This window comes from Panthera onca, chromosome F2 (assembly GCF_046562875.1).
Source record: "Panthera onca isolate mPanOnc1 chromosome F2, mPanOnc1 haplotype 2, whole genome shotgun sequence".
Lineage (NCBI taxonomy): Eukaryota > Metazoa > Chordata > Mammalia > Carnivora > Felidae > Panthera > Panthera onca.
The window spans coordinates 17,612,352-17,634,583 of record NC_138356.1 but is presented as its reverse complement, the minus strand read 5'-3'; the positions used below and the strand labels follow the sequence as shown (position 1 = coordinate 17,634,583).

Below are 22,232 nucleotides of genomic sequence, written 5' to 3'. Positions count from 1 at the left end.
ATTTTTCAAGAGAAAGAGTGACAGAGTGTGAGCAGGGGAAGGACAGAGAGAGAGGGGAAGACAGAATCTGAAGCAGGCTACAGGCTCTGAGCTGTCAGCACAGAGCCCAATGCGGGGCTCGAACCCATGAACCGTGAGATCATGACCTGAGCCCAAGGCGGACACTCAACCGACTGAGCCACCCAGGCACCCCCTCAGGAAAGTATCTTATAAAACTCTTCCAAGGGCATTCTTTGTTATCACAAGACAGAAAGCATATGCAAGGCTTACATTAGAAACTATACTTAAAACAGTTATTTTTCAGGAACTGAGCTTAGTAAGTTAACATAAGGGAGAAAACTAAAATGAATGACTACATTTGAAATATTTAGAGAAAACCTAATGATTATAGGGAAACAGCTTAAATTGTGCTACGGAGACTTACTAAAAGTACATTTTATATTGGGAGACCAACTGTAATTTTCCTTCCTTTGTGAACTAATAAGGAAGTTCACAAAGTGCTACTAAGTGCTTTCCACTTCCATTACTGATTTTAAAGTTTTAAAGGCCCTATAGAAAGCCTGACATAAGAAAACAAAGAAGTCAATAAATGGAAAAAGAGGCCTACAGTGGTCAGAGTTTAGGGGAAATTCCACACTTAATTTTTAGGTCAACATTAAGCATGCAAATATCTGAAAAAATTCCAGGTAAAACTGAAATGGCTAACAAGCTCATTACTGGATAAATTCCAAAAGTTTACATAAAGCTGACATATTATCTTTAAGAATTATAGTTGGAAAGAGATATTTTTAAAAATCTCTCTAAGAACTTATATGAATGTATCTGTTGTCATTCAAGAAGTTTCAGTTAGAGACTGAAAAGAACTCAAAGTTTAGACAAAATGAAAGCTTCAGTCTCCACAGTAAGTATGAAACTGACCTATACCGATTTCTCTGTCATTTCACTGCTTCAAGAAAATGAACCAAGAGGACCCAATTTCCAATACCGTAGGATAGGGTAAAAACATCATCAAACTCTTGACTTGGGAAACCTAGAGTTTTAGTGCTAATACTGCTACTGGTGGCCACAGTGACCTATTTTCATCATCAAAGGAGTTTTAGAGCCCATGGGGACCATGGAGATTCTTTAGTCTTAACCCACACCTTTCAGATTAGGAAACAAAGTTAAGATTTTTGTAATGTTCCAAACAAGTAATTTTTCGTTTTAAGAGAACATGAACATAAAAGATTGTGAATTTTGTTTCTAAAGGTACCAGGCATAAACCAGACAATAGAGTGAAGTGAAAGAGAACAAACCAGATGAATGTAATTCTATCATTTATTAGCTGTGTGGCTGGGGACAGTGTCTTAACCTTGCTAACTCTCTATTTTCCTCATGCATGAAATAGAGGTAAAAGAGCTACTTTACAGGAAGGAACTCAAATAATAGCACAGTTATTATCATTACTATTGCTACTACTATTACATTATTGTATTATTATTATAAATAGTTATTATACTATTTATACTATTATTATAACAATAGCAGCATTTTAAAAAACAGCCTGCCACAGTTAAACAACACTGGAGTTAGAGTCTAAGATGTAACTGAGTCTCAGACACCATTGCCTGTTTTTATAATCACAAACTCCTCCCTTCTGTAGTCTGTCAAGCAGGGGATAGAATTAGATGATCTGTAAGCTCTCTTTCTAGCTATAACATTTTGTGATTTGAAATAGAAGTCATCCAGAAAAGAAGGAAAAAAAAGAGAAAGACTGGCTAATGAAATTAATGTACCTAATTCAGAATCCTCAACTATTTGAAAATTTAAGTTCTGTGAGAGATATTTAAAATCTTTAACCTAGTACTAGGCAGACTTTCCAGAACAAGTGACTAGTTGAAAATGGCACACATGCGTTCCATTTGTATTCACCAATGGCATGCATGTATTCATTTGTTCACCAATCACCTATTATACATTTTGTACTGTACAAGGCACCAGAAATTTATAAAAATGTTTAACTAAGTCATGGTATCTATCCTCAAGGATAGAAGGAAGACAAATTTAGTGGAAGACAAATTTAAACAAATCACTACAATTGGGCATACCAAGGTTAAGCATCCAACTTTGGCTCAGGTCACGATCTCAGTTTGTGAGTTCAAGCCCCACCAAGGGAACGGAGATTTCAAAAGCTGCTATGATAGCAGAAAAGAGGCTCCCAACCCTACCTAGAGACTAGCGTTTAAGAAAAATTTCAATCTCCCTCGCCCATCCCCCAGCCAAAATCCCAAAGGGAACCAGTTCCTGCCAGGGAACTTGCTTGCACCACGCAAACACCCAACGCTGTGCTTCTGCGGATCCATCCCTCCGGCGGGTCTGACTCCCGCCCGGTGCCGCAGGGCCCCTCCCGAAGCGGATCTCCGAAGGAAAAGCGAGCTGAGCCTGCCCCTCCCGCCCCTGTGCACCTTGCCGATCCACCCCAGCTAATACGCCAGATCCCCAGCACCACAAGCCTGGCAGTGTGCAAGTAGCCCAGACTGGCCACGCCACCCCACAGTGAATCCCGCCCCTAGGAGAGGGGAAGAGAAGGCACACACCAGTCTGACTGTGGCCCCAGCGGTGGGCTGGGGGCAGACATCAGGTCGGACTGCGGCCCCACCCACCAACTTCAGTTATTCAAGACACACAGGGGAAGTGCCCCGCAGTCCCGCACCACTCCAGGACTATCCAAAGTGACGAAACGGAAGAATTCCCCTCAGAAAAACGTCCAGAAAATAACAACAGCTAACGAACTGATCAAAAATGATTTTAACAATATAACAGAAAGTGAATTTAGAATAATAGTCATAAAATTAATCGCTGGGCTTGAAAACAGTATAGAGGACAGCAGAGAATCTGTTGCTACAGAGATCAAGGGACTAAGGAACATCCAGGAGGAGCTAAAAAATGCTATCAATGAACTGCAAAATAAAATGGAGACCACTACGGCTCGGACTGAAGAGGCAGAGGAGAGAATAGGTGAACTAGAAGATAAAATTATGGAAAAAGAAGAAGCTGAGATAAGAGAGATAAAAAAACCCAGAATATGAGGGGAAAATTAGAGAACTAAGCGATGCACTAAAGAGAAATAATCTACACATAATTGGTATCCCAGAGGAGGAAGAGACAGGGAAAGGTGCTGAAGGTGTCCTTGAAGAAATAATAGCTGAGAACTTCCCTGATCTGGGGAAGGAAAAAGGCATTGAAATCCAAGAGGCACAGAGAACTCCCTTCAGACTTATGTCTTGAATCGATCTTCTGCACGACGTATCATAGTGAAACTGGCAAAATACAAGGATAAAGAGAAAATTCTGAAAGCAGCTAGGGATAAACGTGCTCTAACATATAAAGGGAGACCTATAAGACTCGTGACCGATCTCTCTACTGAAACTTGGCAGGCCACAAAGAAATGGCAGGATATCTTCAATGTGATGAACAGAAAAAATATGCAGCCGAGAATCCTTTATCCAGCAAGTCTGTCATTTAGAATAGAAGGAGAGGGGCGCCTGGGTGGCGCAGTCGGTTAAGCGTCCGACTTCAGCCAGGTCACGATCTCGCAGTCCGTGAGTTCGAGCCCCGCGTCAGGCTCTGGGCTGATGGCTCGGAGCCTGGAGCCTGTTTCCGATTCTGTGTCTCCCTCTCTCTCTGCCCCTTCCCCGTTCATGCTCTGTATCTCTCTGTCCCAAAAATTTAAAAAAAAAAAAAAAAAAAAAAGTTGAAGAAAAAAAAATAGAATAGAAGGAGAGATAAAGGTCTTCCCAAACAAACAAAAACTGAAGGAATTTGTCACCACGAAACCAGCCCTACAAGAGATCCTAAGGGGGATCCTGTGAGACAAAGTACCAGAGACATCACTACAAGCATGAAACCTACAGACATCACAATGACTCTAAACCCATATCTTTCTATAATAACACTAAATGTAAATGGACTAAATGCACCAACCAAAAGACATAGGGTATCAGAATGGATAAAAACACAAGACCCATCTATTTGCTGTCTACAAGAGACTCATTTTAGACCTGAGGACACCTTCAGATTGAGAGTGAGGGGATGGAGAACTATTTATCATGTCACTGGAAGTCAAAAGAAAGCTGGAGTAGCCATACTTATATCAGACAAACTAGACTTTAAATTAAAGGCTGTAACAAGAGATGAAGAAGGGCATTATATAATAATCACAGGGTCTATCCATCAGGAAGAGCTAACAATTTTAAATGTCTATGCGCCGAATACAGGAGCCCCCAAATATGTAAAACAATTACTCACAAACATAAGCAACCTTATTGATAACAATGTGGTAATTGCAGGGGACTTTAACATTCCACTTACAGAAATGGATAGATCATCTAGACACACGGTCAATAAAGAAACAAGGGCCCTGAATGATACATTGGATCAGATGGACTTGACATCCCAAGTCTGCATCCAGACCACAATGCGATGAAGCTTGAAATCAACCACAGGAAAAAGTCTGGAAAACCTCCAAAAGCATGGAGGTTAAAGAACACCCTACTAAAGAATGAATGGGTCAACCAGGCAATTAGAGAAGAAATCAAAAAATATATGGAAACAAATGAAAATGAAAATACAACAATCCAAACGCTTTGGGATGCAGCGAAGGCAGTCCTGAGAGGAAAATACATTGCAATCCAGGCCTATCTCAAGAAACAAGAAAAATCCCAAATACAAAATCTAACAGCACACCTAAAGGAAATAGAAGCAGAACAGCAAAGACAGCCTAAATCCAGCAGAAGAGAAATAATAAATACCAGAGCAGAAATAAACAATATAGAATCTAAAAAAACTGTAGAGCAGATCAACGAAACCAAGAGTTGTTTTCTGAAAAAATAAACAAAATTGATAAACCTCTAGCCAGGCTTCTCAAAAAGAAAAGGGAGATGACCCAAATAGATAAAATCATGAATGAAAATTGAATTATTACAACCAATCCCTCAGAGATACAAGCAATTATCAGGGAATACTATGAAAAATTATATGCCAACAAACTGGACAACCTGGAAGAAATGGACAAATTCCTAAACACCCACACGCTTCCAAAACTCAATCAGGAGGAAATAGAAAGCTTGAACAGACCCATAACCAGCGAAGAAATTGAATCAGTCATCAAAAATCTCCCAACAAATAAGAGTCCAGGACCAGATGGCTTCCCAGGGGAGTTCTACCAGACGTTTAAAGCAGAGATAACACCTATCCTTCTCAAGCTATTCCAAGAAATAGAAAGGGAAGGAAAACTTCCAGACTCATTCTATGAAGCCAGTATTACTTTGATTCCTAAACCAGACAGAGACCCAGTAAAAAAAGAGAACTACAGGCCAATATCCCTGATGAATATGGATGCAAAAATTCTCAATAAGATACTAGCAAATCGAATTCAACAGCATATAAAAAGAATTATTCACCATGATCAAGTGGGATTCATTCCTGGGCTTCAGGGCTGGTTCAACATTCGCAAATCAATCTATGTGATACATCACATTAATAAAAGAAAAGATAAGAACCATATGATCCTGTCAATCAATGCAGAAAAGGCCTCTGACAAAATTCAGCACCCTTTCTTAATAAAAACCCTCGAAAAAGTCGGGATAGACGGAACATACCTAAATATCATAAAAGCCATTTATGAAAAGCCCACAGCTAACATCATCCTCAATGGGGAAAAACTGAGAGCTTTTTCCCTGAGATCAGGAACATGACAGGGATGTCCACTCTCACCGCTGTTGTTTAACATAGTGTTGGAAGTGCTAGCATCAGCAATCAGACAACAAAAGGGAATCAAAGGCATCAAAATTGGCAAAGATGAAGTCAGGCTTTCACTTTTTGCAATGACATGATATTATACATGGAAAATCCGATAGACTCCACCAAAAGTCTGCCAGAACTGATACATGAATTCAGCAAAGTTGCAGGATACAAAATCAATGTACAGAAATCAGTTGCATTCTTATACACTAATAATGAAGCAACGGAAAGGCAAATAAAGAAACTGATCCCATTCACAAATGCACCAAGAAAAATTTTATAAGGCACTGGTATCTACATCAAGTTTTATAAAGAACTAGCTGGGTATGACATCTAGGCCTCACCAGAACTCACAGACTAGAATAATAATGGGGAGTTGTCTTTTTATCTTGTATGAACCTATTTCTCTTAAATTAGTAAAAGTTAAAAGAAATAAAAATGGTTTCTTTTAACTTTTTTTTTTTGAGAGAGAGGGAGAGCAAGCGAGCGGGGGAGGGGCAGAGAGAGAGGGAGAGAATCCCAAGCTGACTCTGTACTGTCAGTGTGGAGCCCAATGTGGGGCTCGACACCACAAACTGTGAGATCATGACCTGAACTGAAATCAAGAGTCGGATGCTTAACTGGGCCACCCAGCCACCCCAAAGCAGTTTCTACGTAAGCCACTGAAGGGTCATGCCTTTAAAAAAATTTAGCCCTCTTTAGCCCTTAACACAGTGTAATAAGAGTTACTTAATTGATGTTTTTGTGAACAAATAACTAAACAATTATATATTCTAACATTCGTAGTTTCTAAAATTCATATGCTCTGTTTCTTACTTGATTCACACTGATTTTAATTACCTTGTACTTTTTTTTTAAATAATTAAGATAAACTTTTTTTTTTTTAAACTTCAAAAAAACCCAGTACGTAGTTTATATATTGACCTTAGGGTCCTATTGGCAAAAGGCTTGATATTAAACCATTCAAAATATAAAGAGTATAGCTATCTCTCTGCACTCTACGGAAAGATCCTTAAATTGAAAATGAAATTTTAACTTTGAAAAGTATAGGCAGAAATAACCCTTAAAATCTACCTTCAAATATGTAAAACTTATTTTATAGACGTTGGCAACCACCAGAATAAAGAAGTGAAAAAAAAAGAACATGGAGACATGCTCTTAAGCTACACACAAAAGAACTCAAGAGAGATATATGGAAAAGCTCTGCACAATGGCTGTCAAGCATGAAGTAAGTTAACAGGGCAAATTCTTTCTTCGTGCTCTAACTGTTCCATCTTTGGCCAATGAAAGCCCCATCAATTGAGCTCCTGCATCCTTTTGATAAAATCTTAGTAATCTTGTATGGCTTCATTGCTTTTTAGGCAAGATGTCCTAGGGCCATCTTATACATTTCTTGCCCCAGATCTAGAATCACTGTTTTCCCATGGAACTCTGGTTGCTTTAAGGGGGAAATGGTATTTGGAGATTACAACCTGGACGCTAGGAATGTTCACTGCTATTTGTTACTGTTTTAGGCATTTCCAGAGGTGAGAGCTAGGAAATATGTGTTGTTTTAGAAAAAAATAAATCATGGGATGCCTGCGTGGTTCAGTGGGTTAAGCATCCCACTTTGGCTCAGGTCATGATCTCACAGTGTATGAGTTTGAGCCCACATCCGGCTCTGTGCTGACAACTCAGAACCTGGAGCCTGCTTTGGATTCTGTGTCTGCCTCTCTCTCTGTCCCTCCCCTGCTGACACTGTCTCTCTCTCTCTCTCTCTCTCTCTCTCAAAAATAAACATTAAAAAAAATGAAAAAAAAATCATGAATTCAAACTGTATTTCCAAATTAAGTTAAAAACTGTAAGATTTTTATTTAAAATCTGTTTTTCTTTCTTCTTGTTTAAAACTTTGGTTCCCATGAGAGTAACATAATTACCAAATAACAATTCCATATTATAACAATAAGATTGTTGGATGCAGTGTAAAATTTTCTGTACATCCTTTTTTGTTCTTAGCATACATCCCAGGAGGACTATTCAGTAAAAATTCTGTTTTGAAGTCATTTAAGATAATTATTGTCCATGTGTTTCCACTACCAATCAAAATAGAGTTAGATTTTTTCCTTCAGTTTGTTAGAGATCGCTTTATTATCGTATTTTATTTTTGTTCTTAAATATATTTAAAATATGCACATCATTCCAAAGTCAAAGCTATAAACAAGACTTATTCAGGAACATCTAACTTCTATCCCATTTGCCTCCCACTGGCCTCTTCCTACTCCTTAAAGTCACAAGTTTTTAGTTTTTCAGTTTATTCTTCCATTATTTCTATACCTTTTCCAATACAAAAAAGATATATTATACATATCTGTACTTTGTCTTTTCCACTGAAAAATGTATTTTGGAGATCACTCTACTATAATGCACAAAGGGCTTGCTCATTCTTTTTTAAAGCTGCATCATATTCCAAGGTTGGAAGGATATTTCAGTTGTTTCCAGTTTTTGCTATTAAGAATAATGCCACAATAAACAGTCTTACATACACATCATTTCATATGCAGTTTATCTTTGGAACAGATTCCTAAATATGTGATTTCCTGGTCACATTGAAATACATATATAGTTTTGCTAAATACTACCCAATTCCCTTCTATATGGATTGTACCACTTATCATTCCCATCAACAAAATATGCCTGTTTCCCCAAAGCCTAATCAAATGAGCATCTTGTCACTCTGTGATTGTTTGAGTATGGCTTAGATTTGATCTCCCCAATAAAGAGCTTTCCAGATCTCTGTGACATATGGTCCATTACGCTGTTGCCAAGTCATATACAATATGCTCTGGATCGATTTCAAATTGTTCTTCAATAAAAACCTATTTTTTTAGTATCAAATTAATCTACCAGAACATAAATACTACAGGGCATTCTATCTGGGATTTTGCCCTAAAGAAGGAAGTTGCAGGTTTTTATCTCTTTGTCTTCTTCCTGTGATAAAATGAAACGATTCTATCATTAGGATTCAACTAAGGGCTCTCCAGAATTCCAGCTTGAGTTCAAGTCTCCATTCAGCAACACATAGTTGGATTCCTCAGATGTCCTTCTGCCACTTCAAATTAATTAATTCTCTCATTCACCCAGTCCTGACACCTCAATTATCTCTCATTCTCCTCTCTAGATCTCCTTTATTTAAGCAATCACCAAGATTTCTTACAGATCTTTCCTTAAAAGAATTCCTACATATGAACTCATTTGTTAGCCCATTTCCACCCTAGTCCTGGTTCTAATTATTTAACGTGAGGACTACTGGAATATTTGCTTACCCAGTTTCCCATTGTCCATCCTGTCTCTTCTCTCTGCTGTGCCTACTGTATATTACACACAGTCGGTTTCACGTTGGGTTTCATATTCACCTCACCCAAATAACTCTAAGACCCACATGTTGCCCATGATGATGGTTTTCAACCTGTGCTCCACAGATATACTTTACTGCTGTACCAACAAAGCAGCCTCATTTTTATTTGTTCTACACATAACATTTTCTGTTGAAGATTTCCTTGGGACATAAGTGTTCTGCAGCTAAAAGCAAAATTAGTATAAAGGCACTGGCCTATACAATCAATTCTACAGAAAGTACTATCTGGTTTTGTTGTGGTGACTCAATCTTCTCTTGCTTTCTCTCTTTTTCCTTTTTATTTGCTTCTCTTTATTAATGAATTCATGTATTTAAGTAATATTTACTAAAAACCTAAGATCTACCAGGCACTATAAATCAATAAAAAAGACAAAGTACCAATGTTCATAAAATCTACAGCTAGACAAGACACACTGGCAATGACAATAAAGTGCGCTAAATTCTCCCAAGAGAAAAAAATTCTACCTACGATAGGGAAAGTGAGCAGCCTCTCCAATCCTAAGGTTCATAAAGTATAAAATAATTAAGAGCCTCCAGTTGAGAGGGAGAAACAGCCACAGGGAAAAACCTAAGTTTAATTAAAGCAAAAATATAAAAGAAATATGAAAAAGATGGAAGATAAAAAGAAGTTTGTTAATCGTGGACAGAATTCCACAGGGCACAGTGAAAAGGTTTGAGAGGGCAAGAAATGATATAAGGCTAAGTTGCAGACAGGAGGCACAGTTAGGATATCCTAAGTGACGTGAGAGCTTATATTTTGAGTAGTGAGCCAAGAAAGCACACATGTAAGGAATCAAAGGTGTAATGGGTTACAAGGTTATAAGTGAATTAGTTACAGAGGTAAGACAGATGAGGATGGACTGCACTCTAGCTTGTCAGGATTCACCTGTGGCACAGTTGGCTTTTCTAATCTGCATAAGGAGATTATCTGGCAGATAAAGAACCTTCCTTCTGTCTCTCTGTATGTAGCCATTTGTGACTGGATTGATATTACGGATTCCAGTGAAAAAAGTTCCAGGCTTGAGGCTTGAGACACATAGCTCCAGACTCCTGAGATCTATGTGTCATTAAGCTCCCTAAGAGTAAATAATAGGACATTATCTTAGTATCCCATTCAGAGGCCTGCAAGGTGCTGTGTACAGACTATACATTTAATAAATGTTTCTGGATGTAACAAAGAATGTCCTTCATGGTTAGAAAAGTACCCAAATTATCCTTAATGACCAATAAATTTACCTGAAGCCAGACTGCTTGAATTAACTTTTAAATGAGACACTTAATACCTGTGACTCTGGGCAAATTAATTAATCTAAACGTACCTGGGTTTCCTTATCTATAGAAGAGCGACGATGAGAATAAGAACACCTGCCTCAAAGGATTTTTGTGACCACTGAATCAATTAAAGCATGTTAAGTATTTAAAACAATGCCTGGTACACAGAGAGCACCTTCCTGAGCTATTATTTTCATAGAACATGAGATCAAATAGCTTTGTGAAGACTTGTACTACTATATAGCACAACAAACACATTAACTACTTCTTCAAACTTCAACCATCACTTATGGCAGGTCTGTAAAGTTATTGCTTACCTGGGTCAAAGTTATCACCAAATATTCTCTTGGCAGGAATCTTCAGGGCCATAGCAGGAAATTGTTTCTTTAACTAGAATTTAAAAAAATAACATTATATGAACTTAACTTTCTAAGTCTTCTAGTTATACACGTACCAAAACAAATTACAATCTGATTTTCAAGAAATTCCATCAAAAAGACATACTTTTAAAGTATATAATGATCAAATATACAATATTAAATTATACCAATAAAATACCATTAGTCTGACTAATCATCCTATTTTGTCCCAAGAGAACATTTAGTATCTTTGTGACCCTGGATAAGTTACTTTAACATTTCTGTGCTTCAGTTTTCTTGTCTGTAAAATGGAGATGATTTTAGCACTTACCTTACATATCTGTTGAGAGCCTTAAAGGAAATCATTTAGGTTAAGTGCTTAGACAAGAACCTGGAGTATAAGCTTTGAATACATGTTACTCACTGTTTATTGCCTCAAGAGAAGTTGTGACCTTTGTGTTCTTTCTATATGAACATGCTACTGACAATTGTTTTCTAAGAAACCTGATGAATTTTGCTTTCAATATCTTCTGCTATAGCCTTCCCCTTGTTCATATTTTAATACATTTGTTTATCAGATTTGCTTATCCCCAAAGAACTTGGCCCTGGAGACATTAAATGCGGGGCAGTAAAGTCATAAATGTGGATTAATACTCATTTTTAAGTTTGACGTCAAAAAAACCCACATACACACATAAACTACATCCCTAACTACCAACTGTCAGGAAATACAAAGAATAGAAGAATGTATTAATCACTCTACACCATGAGTATGCTGTCAGCACAATCCAGACTGAAAAATCTGTAGACAACTGACCCTGCTTTTTCAATTAAAAATCATAAAGAAAAGAAAAGAGAGGCGGACAGGGAAACTTAGTCACCAAAAGACACTTTATAGATTTATCAACCAGTCATATAAGCACAGACTGAATATTTGATATTAAGATGTTATTGTTAATTATATTCAGATGTGATAATAGTACTCTGTATTTTTTAAAGATCTTTTCAGAGATGTATACAAAAATATTTCCAGATGAAATGATACGAAGTCTTAAATTTGCTTCAAAATTACAGAGGACAGGCTAGGGACAGAGATGAAACCAGAATGGCCGTGTATCTGTAAGTGCTGCAGCTGGATGGTACGTTATATTATTTTCTGTGTTTGTAGTACTATTCTACTTCTGTATGTGTTCAACAATTTCTACAACAAAAATTTTAAATGCAACCTACACTCATAAAAATACATTTATATGATCAAAATGTTTACAAATTGGATATTTTACTTTTTGTTTTTTCTTTTACTCTAAAAGGAACACAAGGAAAGAATCTGTGTTTTCAAACTTAGGGTAATCCAGGCCAGGTTTAACCTCACTTCCGTGGTTTCAAAGAACACAACTGGTACCATTCCCCTGTTCTTTGCTTTGCCTGTCACCACAGGAGGCAGAACTAGAGGAGTTACAGAAAAACAGAGAGACAGAGAAAATGGGGGAAATAAGAAATAAACAAAAAAGGAAGAGAAATGCAGGAAAAATGAGGGGGAAGGATAAAAACTCAACTATATATTAAGGAAAATTTTCTGCAAAAAGCTTAAGATGGGGTGTATGATGGAAAAAGAATGAAAGTGATCATGGGGGGGGGGGGGAAGGTGCCCCAAACACACTGTCCTACTTTACCTTTATACTGAAAGATACTCAAATATTAACACTCTACTTAATTAATCTCTGGCTACTTAAATCATGAAACCATCATGACATTAGGATGGCTTTTTACTCATGCAGATCTCCACACTGCTGAGCTGTTAGGTGACATCCCTGACATTCCTCCTTCTTATGAATAGTTCTACGGAAGCAAACACATTTAGAAGCTAATTCTGGCCCATATAATCTTTTAATCAAAATACAGAAAGAAATCTCAGATTTTCAGTTACTAGTTCACTAAACAAAATTTGACCTTATTTCTCTAAGAAGTTTATATAAACCATCTGTGTGTGTGTGTGTGTGTGTGTGTGTGTGTGTGTGTTATGTTACCATCATAATAGCTACGGTCAAATCTGTACCATCCTCAAAAAATGCTCATCATGTATATAATGGTATCCAAGAATTTCAACTAGAACTGGCAATTCAACCCTCACCCAGCCTCCAATATAAACTTTTTTTTTTTTTTTTAAATTACTCAACATTGCAGAAGAGATCTTCATGTAGAAACTCTTTTTGGCTATTATTTTGTCTCTAAAGTAAAAAACGCTGTCTCAATATCCTTTGATTAAGCACTTTAAAAATATATATACAAAGTTCAGTTACATATGTATTATAGAAAAATTAAAGAAAAAAGCACAGTAAAAACACTACAGTTATCTCTGAGTAGCAATATGTTTTAGGTGATTAAAAAAATTTTTTTTAGAGGGAGAAAGAGAGACAGAACATGAGTGGGGGAGGGGCAGGGAGCGAGGGAGACACAGACTCCAAAGCAGGCTCCAGGCTCTAAGCTGTCAGCACAGAGGCTGATGCGGGGCTCAAACTCGTGAACCATACGATAGATCATGACCTGAGCTGAAGTCAGACCCTTAACTCACTGAGCCACCCAGGTACCCCTTAGGTGGTTTTTAAGCTTAAATATGTATTTTCCTCCATATTCCAGATTTTCTAGAATATATCTTAATTTTACATTGGAAAAAATACCATTTAAAAATATTGAAGTATTATTTTAAAAGTTCAATTTTAACTAGCAAAGCATTTGAATATTATTTGGAAGAAATATAGTGAAATGCTAAATAGAGATGAATGAAAAGCCTAAATTTCATGACTTAACAGAACATGAGATGTTGTACAGCTAGACAACGTTTGGTTCATTCTGGCCCATTTAGGAAGTAATTTATCTCTTAACTGAGACACACTTAACTTCCCCTGTAAGTATCTTACCAGGGGCGCCTGGGTGGCTCAGTGGACTTGGGCTCAGGTCATGATCTCACAGTTTGTGAATTCAAGTCCCATATCAGGCTCTCTGTTGTCAGCATAGAGCCAGGTTCGGATTCTCTGTCCTCCTTTCTCTCTGCCCCTCCCCCACTAGTTCTCTCCCTGTCTCTCTCTCAAAATAAATAAATTTTTAAAAATAATAATAAAGTATCTTACAAATGGTAAGTTACAGACTTATGTATCTATTTAACCCTATTTTTAAAATCAAGAGACAGGGTTAAGAAAATTGAAAAAAATTACCTTAAATATGAAACAATTTTTTCTGAAGGATGCCTGCTAATCTACCACTTATTAAATAATGACAGAAGGAAACTCCTTTTTATTCTTAGGCCAGAAAAAAACTAAATTTGGGATTTGAAGAATTTCTTTTTTTCTTAACTGAAGCAAAAACTGGAATCCAGAGCTGTCTTTATAATCTGGGGTCTATAATGACCAACTCAGGTGGTATTCTTTGTCCTCCAAGGTATGTATGACTAGAGGCAACACACTCTACAAACACTGGTCCCTGCATAGATCTGGCCTGATATGTTAAAATGACCATGGTGCTCTTGCTTCCTACTTTAGGGAGCATTTGTAATTACAAAAACACTGGGTTAAAAATAGTATTTAATATTTGAATTTTGAATATACAGGTTTTAGTTATTTAAATAACTAATGCTCCCACACTCCCTACCCCCCACCCTACTGTCAGAACTTATGAAAGTCCATATACATTTTAATTGTATTAGCTACTTAAAATCTGGAACTGAAGACTTATCCCTAAACCAAGAATGAAACTATGGAAGGAGGGTAAGCTTATGACAAACTTTCAGACCTAAATCTAATAGCTAGGCAATTTAACCAGAAATAACAAGATAATTAACAGTTATTAGAGAGGTAGTAAAAGAAAAAAATTTTTTTTTTTTTAAGTTTATGTATTTTGAGAGAGCAAGAGAACAAGGGAGAGACAGAATCCCAAGCAGGTTCCTCATTGTCAGCACAGAGCCTAACGTAGGGGTCGATCTCACGAACCATGAGATCATGACCCGAGCCAATCAAGAGTAAGACACTTAACCAACTAAGCTACCCACATGCCCAGAATTTATTTCTAATATTCTGACATTAAGATGTATTTTAAGCTGGATCTAGTTTCCCTATCTTCAACAGTTTATTTGGAATTTCTCAACAATCCTCTCTCCACCCTTCTTCGTAGGAATTCCAAGGTTTGGATGCTTTTGAAGAATCTCATACCCTTTTCTGCTTCTCTATATGAATATTATTTAATCACTCAAATAAATCTCTCTTATTTGCAAGTTTTCTCAGATATTCTATTTTTTATTTTAATTTTTTTAAGCTTTGTTTAAGTAATTTACACCCAAGGCGGGGCTCAAACTCACGACCCTGAGATCAAGAGTCACATGTTCTTCTGACTGAGCCAGTCAAGATGCCCCTCAGATGTCTTGTTTTAAATAAAAATCATTAAGACTGACATTTACTTACAGTATTGTAAAGTTTATCAAACTCTGCATATCTCCTGAAGACAAACCACTCACTCCTGCCCACTGAGACCAAAACTTTATAAACCTGTGGAAATAAAAAATAGCATAACAAAACTTGACTGCAAAAAAAACCCATTAGCTATTTAACAGGCAAATAACTTGTTTTCATACTCATGAAACTGATATTAGACATTCATGTTTATACACAATTCTCCAAAATACACAAGCATACCAGCTGAAAGACTTACTTCATCTTCTTGATATTTTATTTTTTAAATGTTATGAAATATTTCCATAGTTTCAGACAATAACACAGTGAACACCTGTGAACTCATTTAGAACTTCTGAATTCTAACATTTTGCCATTCTTGTTTCAGATTTCCCCCCCATTTTTCTAATATTATAGATTCAATTGATGCCACTTTCCTCTCTTCTTCCCTAGCAGTAACCATTATCCTGAAATTATAAAGTATTTTCAAAAGTGACGCCTGGCACATAGTAAAGACTCAATGATTAGTTCTGCTCCTTCCAGATCATCTTGTACACAGTATTTTTCAAACTAGAAATTTACCTTAGTATTTACTATCGTCTTACATATGTTTAATAATTTCACATACACATAATTTCATATAATTTCATATAACCATAGTCAACAATGCTATGAAGTAAGCAGAACAAATATTATAACCCCTAGCATATATGTAAGGAAATGATGTCCCAAAAAAGTCAAATAACTTGCCCAAATTCATAGACTTACGTGACTAAAATTTAAATCTTCTAACCCTTCATGTACCAGAACCAGTATCAAATCATCAACAATTATAACACAGAATTGATTCTTATAATGCATCCCACAGATACTCTCAGAGTACCATAGTAACATAGAGACAATGGTTTGGGACCCCAGAGATCTTGTGTCATTCAAAGGAGAAAAATAACAAGAATCCAGGCATTTGAGGAAAGGCTCACTAATGTATGACTTGGGGTATGAATTACAGAGTTAGGAGTTGCTTTTGGGTTTACAATAGTTGTCCACAGTCTATTAGACAACTTAGAGTAAACCAGGTTTATTTTAGAAGATAGGCATACAAATATGTATAAACTATCCTTTCCCATAAAAGATTGGAAGCTACATTCACAAGTTCATAGTTAGAGAAAATACTGTGAGAAAAGCACTTCTCTGATACTGCATGTGATTACAACATATGAACTCTGTAGCACTGTGTGAGATACAGTCACCTTAACAAGCCACAGTGAGAGGCGTCCCAGAATGTAAAGCCACATTCCTCCACAGGAGAGGATAAGGCCTCACCTGAAAGGTGAAACAAAGTCACTGGTTATCAGTCACCTGAGTAAGTGATGTTATCACGTATAGGCTAAGAGAAAAAGAGGATCCAGGCCCCTACATGAGCCACATGTGATGATGGGTGGTAACATGGCTCTTCTGGTCTTAACCAAAAGGCATCAAGTTCTCTTAGAGGAAGCTGCTGGATGTAAGATTTGTTTGTTTGTGAAATGGTAACTGTTCATAAGGACAGAATGCGGAAGTAGAGAATAAAGAACCTGGTCAAGGTGCCAGTGAAACTGCACCATGTTTCTAAGACTTAACTACAGATTCATCTCATAGAGCATTTAGGATCAGATTGGACTGGAAGTAGGACTGCTACCAAAGGATCAGAAATTTAGGTTTAGATGATTGCAAGCTTCTTGAATTACTTATGCTGGCTTCCTAGTGTGGTAAGGTGGCTTCCCATGGTTACCCAAGTATAACCAAGACTAGAACCCACACATAGCTTCTAGGCTGAAGTAGCTGTATAGCATATAATTTTTTAAATTTTATTTTAGAAAAGGGTGAGTGAGTGCCTACACAAGGGAGTGATGTTACGGGGGGGTGGGGGGGGGGGAGGAGAACCTCAAGCAAAGTTCCACAGTCAGCATGAAGACCAACATGGGGCTCGACTCCAAGCCCCTGATCATGACCTGAGCCGAAATCAACAGTCAGATCCTCAACTGGCTGAGTCACACAGGTGCTCTGGAAATACCTCTACCATGAAAAAGTAAATGGACCTGAGATAACTCACTGCCTATATTTGATATATATGAACTTCCATCAAACTTGACAGGAGGTTATGCCCTTGAAGGAGAGAATGCTCAAAAGTAAAAATAAGGAGAAGAAAAAACAAACTTTCACACATTCCACTATTTTACCAAAGGTATACTGACTTCTTGTTTACCATCAGCAAGATACTTATAAAACTTGCTTATAAGACTGTGGAATGCACAATGCTTAAGATATTGCTGCAACAGAGACTGAGCAGAGGCAAATGGCCAGACACACACACTGCAATCTCTACTCTGGGCTTTGGTGCAGGGTGTGGAGGTATGTTTATTAAAAAAGGAGAAGAGAGGACAGAAGCTATTTCCAGCTCCTCGTCTGGGACTTTGGAAGAGAAGTATCATTTGGGGGCCCCAGCCCCACCTAGTTAAGAAGGGAGACTGGATTGGTCAGACCAAAGGGTTTAGTTTAACTCCTCAGTGACAGGAATTCTGAGTTGCAAGTCATTTGTCATAGGATGCACCTGGCAGGAGCCAGGTGACTGACCCCCGAGTCAGAGGCCAAGGTAGATCACTTGAATCAAAAGAGCAGTGAAAGGCATAGCAGAGCCTCAGTGGGCTCTACAGCCATCAAGAGACAAGGATAAGGTGAATTGGCAGTAAATCTCCACCACTCTGGCCAAGCCAACAAAGAATAGATCAAAAATAAGTTGGCTGACTGCAGATGACAGCAATGGATGCCAAGAAAATGCCCAGACCTGGATCAGGTCAACCACAGCTGGCTGCTTGCCAGACCGGTCACTGTACATTTGGAACAGCAAAGATCTAGAGGGATGACAAGAATATAAGAGCCTTCAGCAGGCTACCATGAGATCAGTCACTGACTTAAATACTGTGAAAGGGGACACCTCTCCACTCATAAACCATGACGTCAAGTTGGAGAAGTGTGTGTTCATATGGGAGAGAGAGAGCAGAATGAAGACAGCCTGAGCATTTTAACTTAAAAGAACTGCTTAAATTTTAGCTCAAACTAAGTGTTAAACAGAACTGGGTTAAATGAATTTTTTCATACTACTCAGTGGGTGGGGCTTACAAGGAATCAGTTATAAGGATCAGTTATAAACAAGATAAATGGTATTATTTCAGGGGGAGGCGGGCAGAGATCTCTGGACATACACACTAACAGGGCTACTGGAACTAAATACTGTATGTGTCATTACACTAAATAGAAAAATGGCTATTCTCCAATAATAGTCACTGATACAATGATTCAGCAAACACTCACTGTTCTTATTCTTTATAGTTCCATAGTATGTATTACAGTGGTCAAAAGTAAAATTAGAAATGGACTTTGCTTTTAAAGTAAACAAAAGATAAAATACTGGATCAAAAATTTTAAAAATTGAGGTAGGAAATATAAATGTCAAGAAAGACACTATGGAAATTTCAAAACCATGTTTGTTTTGTTTTGTTTTGTTTTGTTTTGTTGAGACAGTAGTTCTTAACATAAGACTAGTGACTTCTGGAGTCCATTAACCTCCTGACTGCATGCAAAATTACGTGCATGTTTGTAGATCCTTGTGTCTGCACATTTTCTGGTGAGAGGATCTATCAGAGTTTCATAAGCTTTTCCAAGGGGATAGGTAAACAGGCAAAAATCTGAAAAGGTAACTGTATTCCCTTACAGTACACAGGGAAGACTGGGGAGGATACATCATTTGAAAGATAAGTAAAATCTGGATATGTGGAAACATGGGGAGGACATTCCAGGTTAAGGAAGAACAAAAGCAGAAATGGAAATACTCTCTATGTTCAATTTTCTCCCATATGCTTTATATTATATACTTACAGTAAACCTCTTCTTTTTCTCTCTGTGTTCATCTGAGCTGGGAATGCTTACACTGGGGCAGCTTTCCTTGTAGTCCATGGTATAATCCCTTTGGGTTTATTGCCTCAAATGGACACCAAAAAATGAGTCCGAGAAATAGTCAGCAGAGGACAAACACTGTTAGCTAATCCAAAACATAAAACCTCTTGAGGTAATATTCAAATTCCATCATGCAACCTTAGCCAGCAGAAAAAAACAAAGAAAAAAGAAACAGATTAGCAAAATAATTTTAAAATACCATCATTCCTTATTCATAGCACCCATTTTATGCTTATTCTGACAAGAATTTATATTTGATTGTAAGTTTCAGTCCAGGTTAGAGATTTTGGATCTCAGGCCTATGAATAGCTAAACCAAAATCAAACATGTGCATCCCATCTACCTTCCTTACTGCTAAATTCTAAAAGCTTATACACCACAGTTCATGGGACTGAGAGCAACTTTCACCTAAAAGGTCTCTACTTTGATAGATTTAGAGCAGGGTTTTTAATTTTTTGTTTAATGTTTATTTATTTTTGAGAGAGAGCGCGTGCGTGTGCAAGCAGGGGAGGGACAGACAGGGAGACAAAGAATCCAAAGCAGGTTCAGGCTCATGACCTTAGCTGAAGTCAGACACTTAACCGACTGAGCCACCCAGGCAGACCTAGAGCAGTGTTTTTAAAAAGTGTGTTTTTATTTTAAGTTTAAGTAATCGCTACGTGCAATGTGGGGCTCAAACCCAAGACCCCAAGATCAAGAGGCACATGCTTTTCCAACTGAGCCAACCTATATACCTATAGTATATACCTATAGTATACATACATATATATACCTATTATAGGTATACCTATATACCTATTGCATACCTATATAGGTATGTATATGGATATATATATACCTATAATAGGTATATATATATATACACCTATATGTTGTAGGTATACAGTAGGTATATATAGTACCTATAGTAGGTAGGTAAATAAATATATATATATATATAAATATAAATCTATATATATATACACACACACATATATAGTAGATATATAGTTAGTATGCAACTATTTATTATATATAGTATATTTATACAGTATAGATAACTATTTACTCCTGTTTTACAAGTGAGAGACAATTTAGACAGAAAGGCGTTATATAAATCGCCCATCCAGGATTTGAACCCAGGCTACGTGGCTCCAGAGTCTTGACTCTTAACCACTGTGTTGTGCTGCATCATAATAACTGGATAATTCTTACGCGCTGGACCTCTGGTCAGAGACATTACAGATCTTCATGTAGAATAAATACAATTATGTTAGTATCATTCCACCCAAGGACAAAGGGCTCGAGATGTTAAACTGATGTAACTTTTGCTAAACGCAGCAGCCCATACTCTCCACTGACACCAAATAATTCTCTTTAAAGAGTTAGTTTGGCAGTTTCCCTGGTGATTAATTTTCGGAAGTCACTCTGACCGATCTAATAATTGTAAGTAAATTATATTCAACTAATGATTTCAAATATCAATAGGCATTGAATATTCAGGTAGGGTGAATTTTAACTGATTATAAGGGTATTCCTTTGAGGTGACTAAAAACCTGCTTGGCTAGATTTGATGCTGGAAATGCAGTCAAGAAGGATTTATATGTAGTTGAATTAGTAGTCAGAAAACAGAAATGTAACTGCCACCTCCTAAGCTCAGAGTGCCCCATAAAAGCAGCCAGCTTCTTCAGCCCCCCCATTAGACCAGGGCAGCCACCTGAGCAGTCTTGCCCTGTAGGCCCAGCAGTCTACTGCTAAAGAATCAGAGCAGGTGGAACCTCAGCTCTTCTAAGGCAGATTAACCTGACCAGACCCACATCAGCCCATTCTCCAGCTGCAGGAGAAGTGACAAGAAGGTGAAAATTACAGTGCTATGCTTTCCACACCTGTCCCTTGAGAATGTGGGACACAGGGAGTGTGGGTCCTCCTGGTATTGTATTATGTACGAGTTTGAATGTCTGTTTGTGCCTTACTGTCCATGGTCTACAGGAGAACTACAGGAGAACATCATGCCTCTGGTCTTCCCTTTGGAAGGGACTGTTAAGATATGACATTAAGTTGGGGCACCTGGGTGACTCAGTCAGTTGAGTGTCCGACTTCAGCTCAGGTCATGATCTCACAGTCTGTGAGTTTGAGCCCAGCATCAGGCTCTGTGCTGACAGCTCAGAGCCTGGAGCTTGCTTCGGATTCTGTGTCTCCCTCCCTCTCTGCCCCTGCCCCACTCACACTTGGTCTCTCTCTCTCAAAAATGAATAAACGTTTAAAAAAATATATAAGACATTAAGTGGCATCAGGAATAGATAAGGGGGAAAGAGCTGGGAAGCAGGATAAGTTGTTTCATATGAGGTACAGGGGACATATAAATGTGCATGCATAGTGGACAATTAAGTAGGATGCCAATTCTCACTACCTATTCCTATCACCTCTTGTTGCATGCTAACAGGAGTTAGATCCCAAAAGAGTACAGAAAGAAGTTCAAAGCCTACTCTGGGAATAGTCTGCCTTTATACTGAAAAATTTGCAGATCTCAAAAATTTTTATTAGCAAGCGTCTGAGGAGCACATAATGGGAGTACATTCGAAGCATACCAGACCAAGGAGAACTAAATATATAAGATTACTGTGAACCTATACATGGCCATAACTGTATCCCATCAATCTTTCTCCAGACATTCCTTAAGAGGGACCTTCAGCCATTCACAAGGGTGACTGCCCACTGGGGAATGAGAAATGTGTAGTTCTTCCAAAGGTTACTAGACACTAGCTCTGAACTGACACTAAACCTTAAACACCCAAAACATGGCCCACCAGTCAGAGCACCTACCTCATTCCAGAAAAGAAATGTGTGATGAAGTCAACCCTTGTATCTCATGGTGGGTACAATGGGACCACAGGCCCATTTTGTGGTTATTTCCCTAGTCCTATAATTTTTCTACAAACGGATATACTTACTAACTGGCCAAGTTCCCATACTGGTTCCCATCCCACGTCATAAAAGATATTACGAAGAAAGGGC

General features: G+C 37.8%; 1 protein-coding gene across 7 annotated transcripts in view; it reads right to left on the bottom strand.

Annotated features, from left to right (window-relative positions):
• Positions 1–22,232, bottom strand: part of SGK3 (serum/glucocorticoid regulated kinase family member 3) — a 147,835-nt gene that overhangs the window by 51,797 nt on the left and 73,806 nt on the right. For 6 of the 7 annotated variants that reach the window (XM_060610658.3, XM_060610657.3, XM_060610659.3 and 3 more), the window contains 3 exons: positions 19,161–19,376; positions 15,258–15,341; positions 10,765–10,837 (listed from right to left, as the gene is read on the bottom strand). In XM_060610658.3, the coding sequence (XP_060466641.1) occupies positions 10,765–10,837; positions 15,258–15,341; positions 19,161–19,238 (235 nt within the window). In that variant the 5' untranslated portion in view covers positions 19,239–19,376. The remainder of the gene's footprint in view (positions 1–10,764; positions 10,838–15,257; positions 15,342–19,160; positions 19,377–22,232) is intronic. The other variant, XM_078441650.2, reaches the window with a different exon arrangement.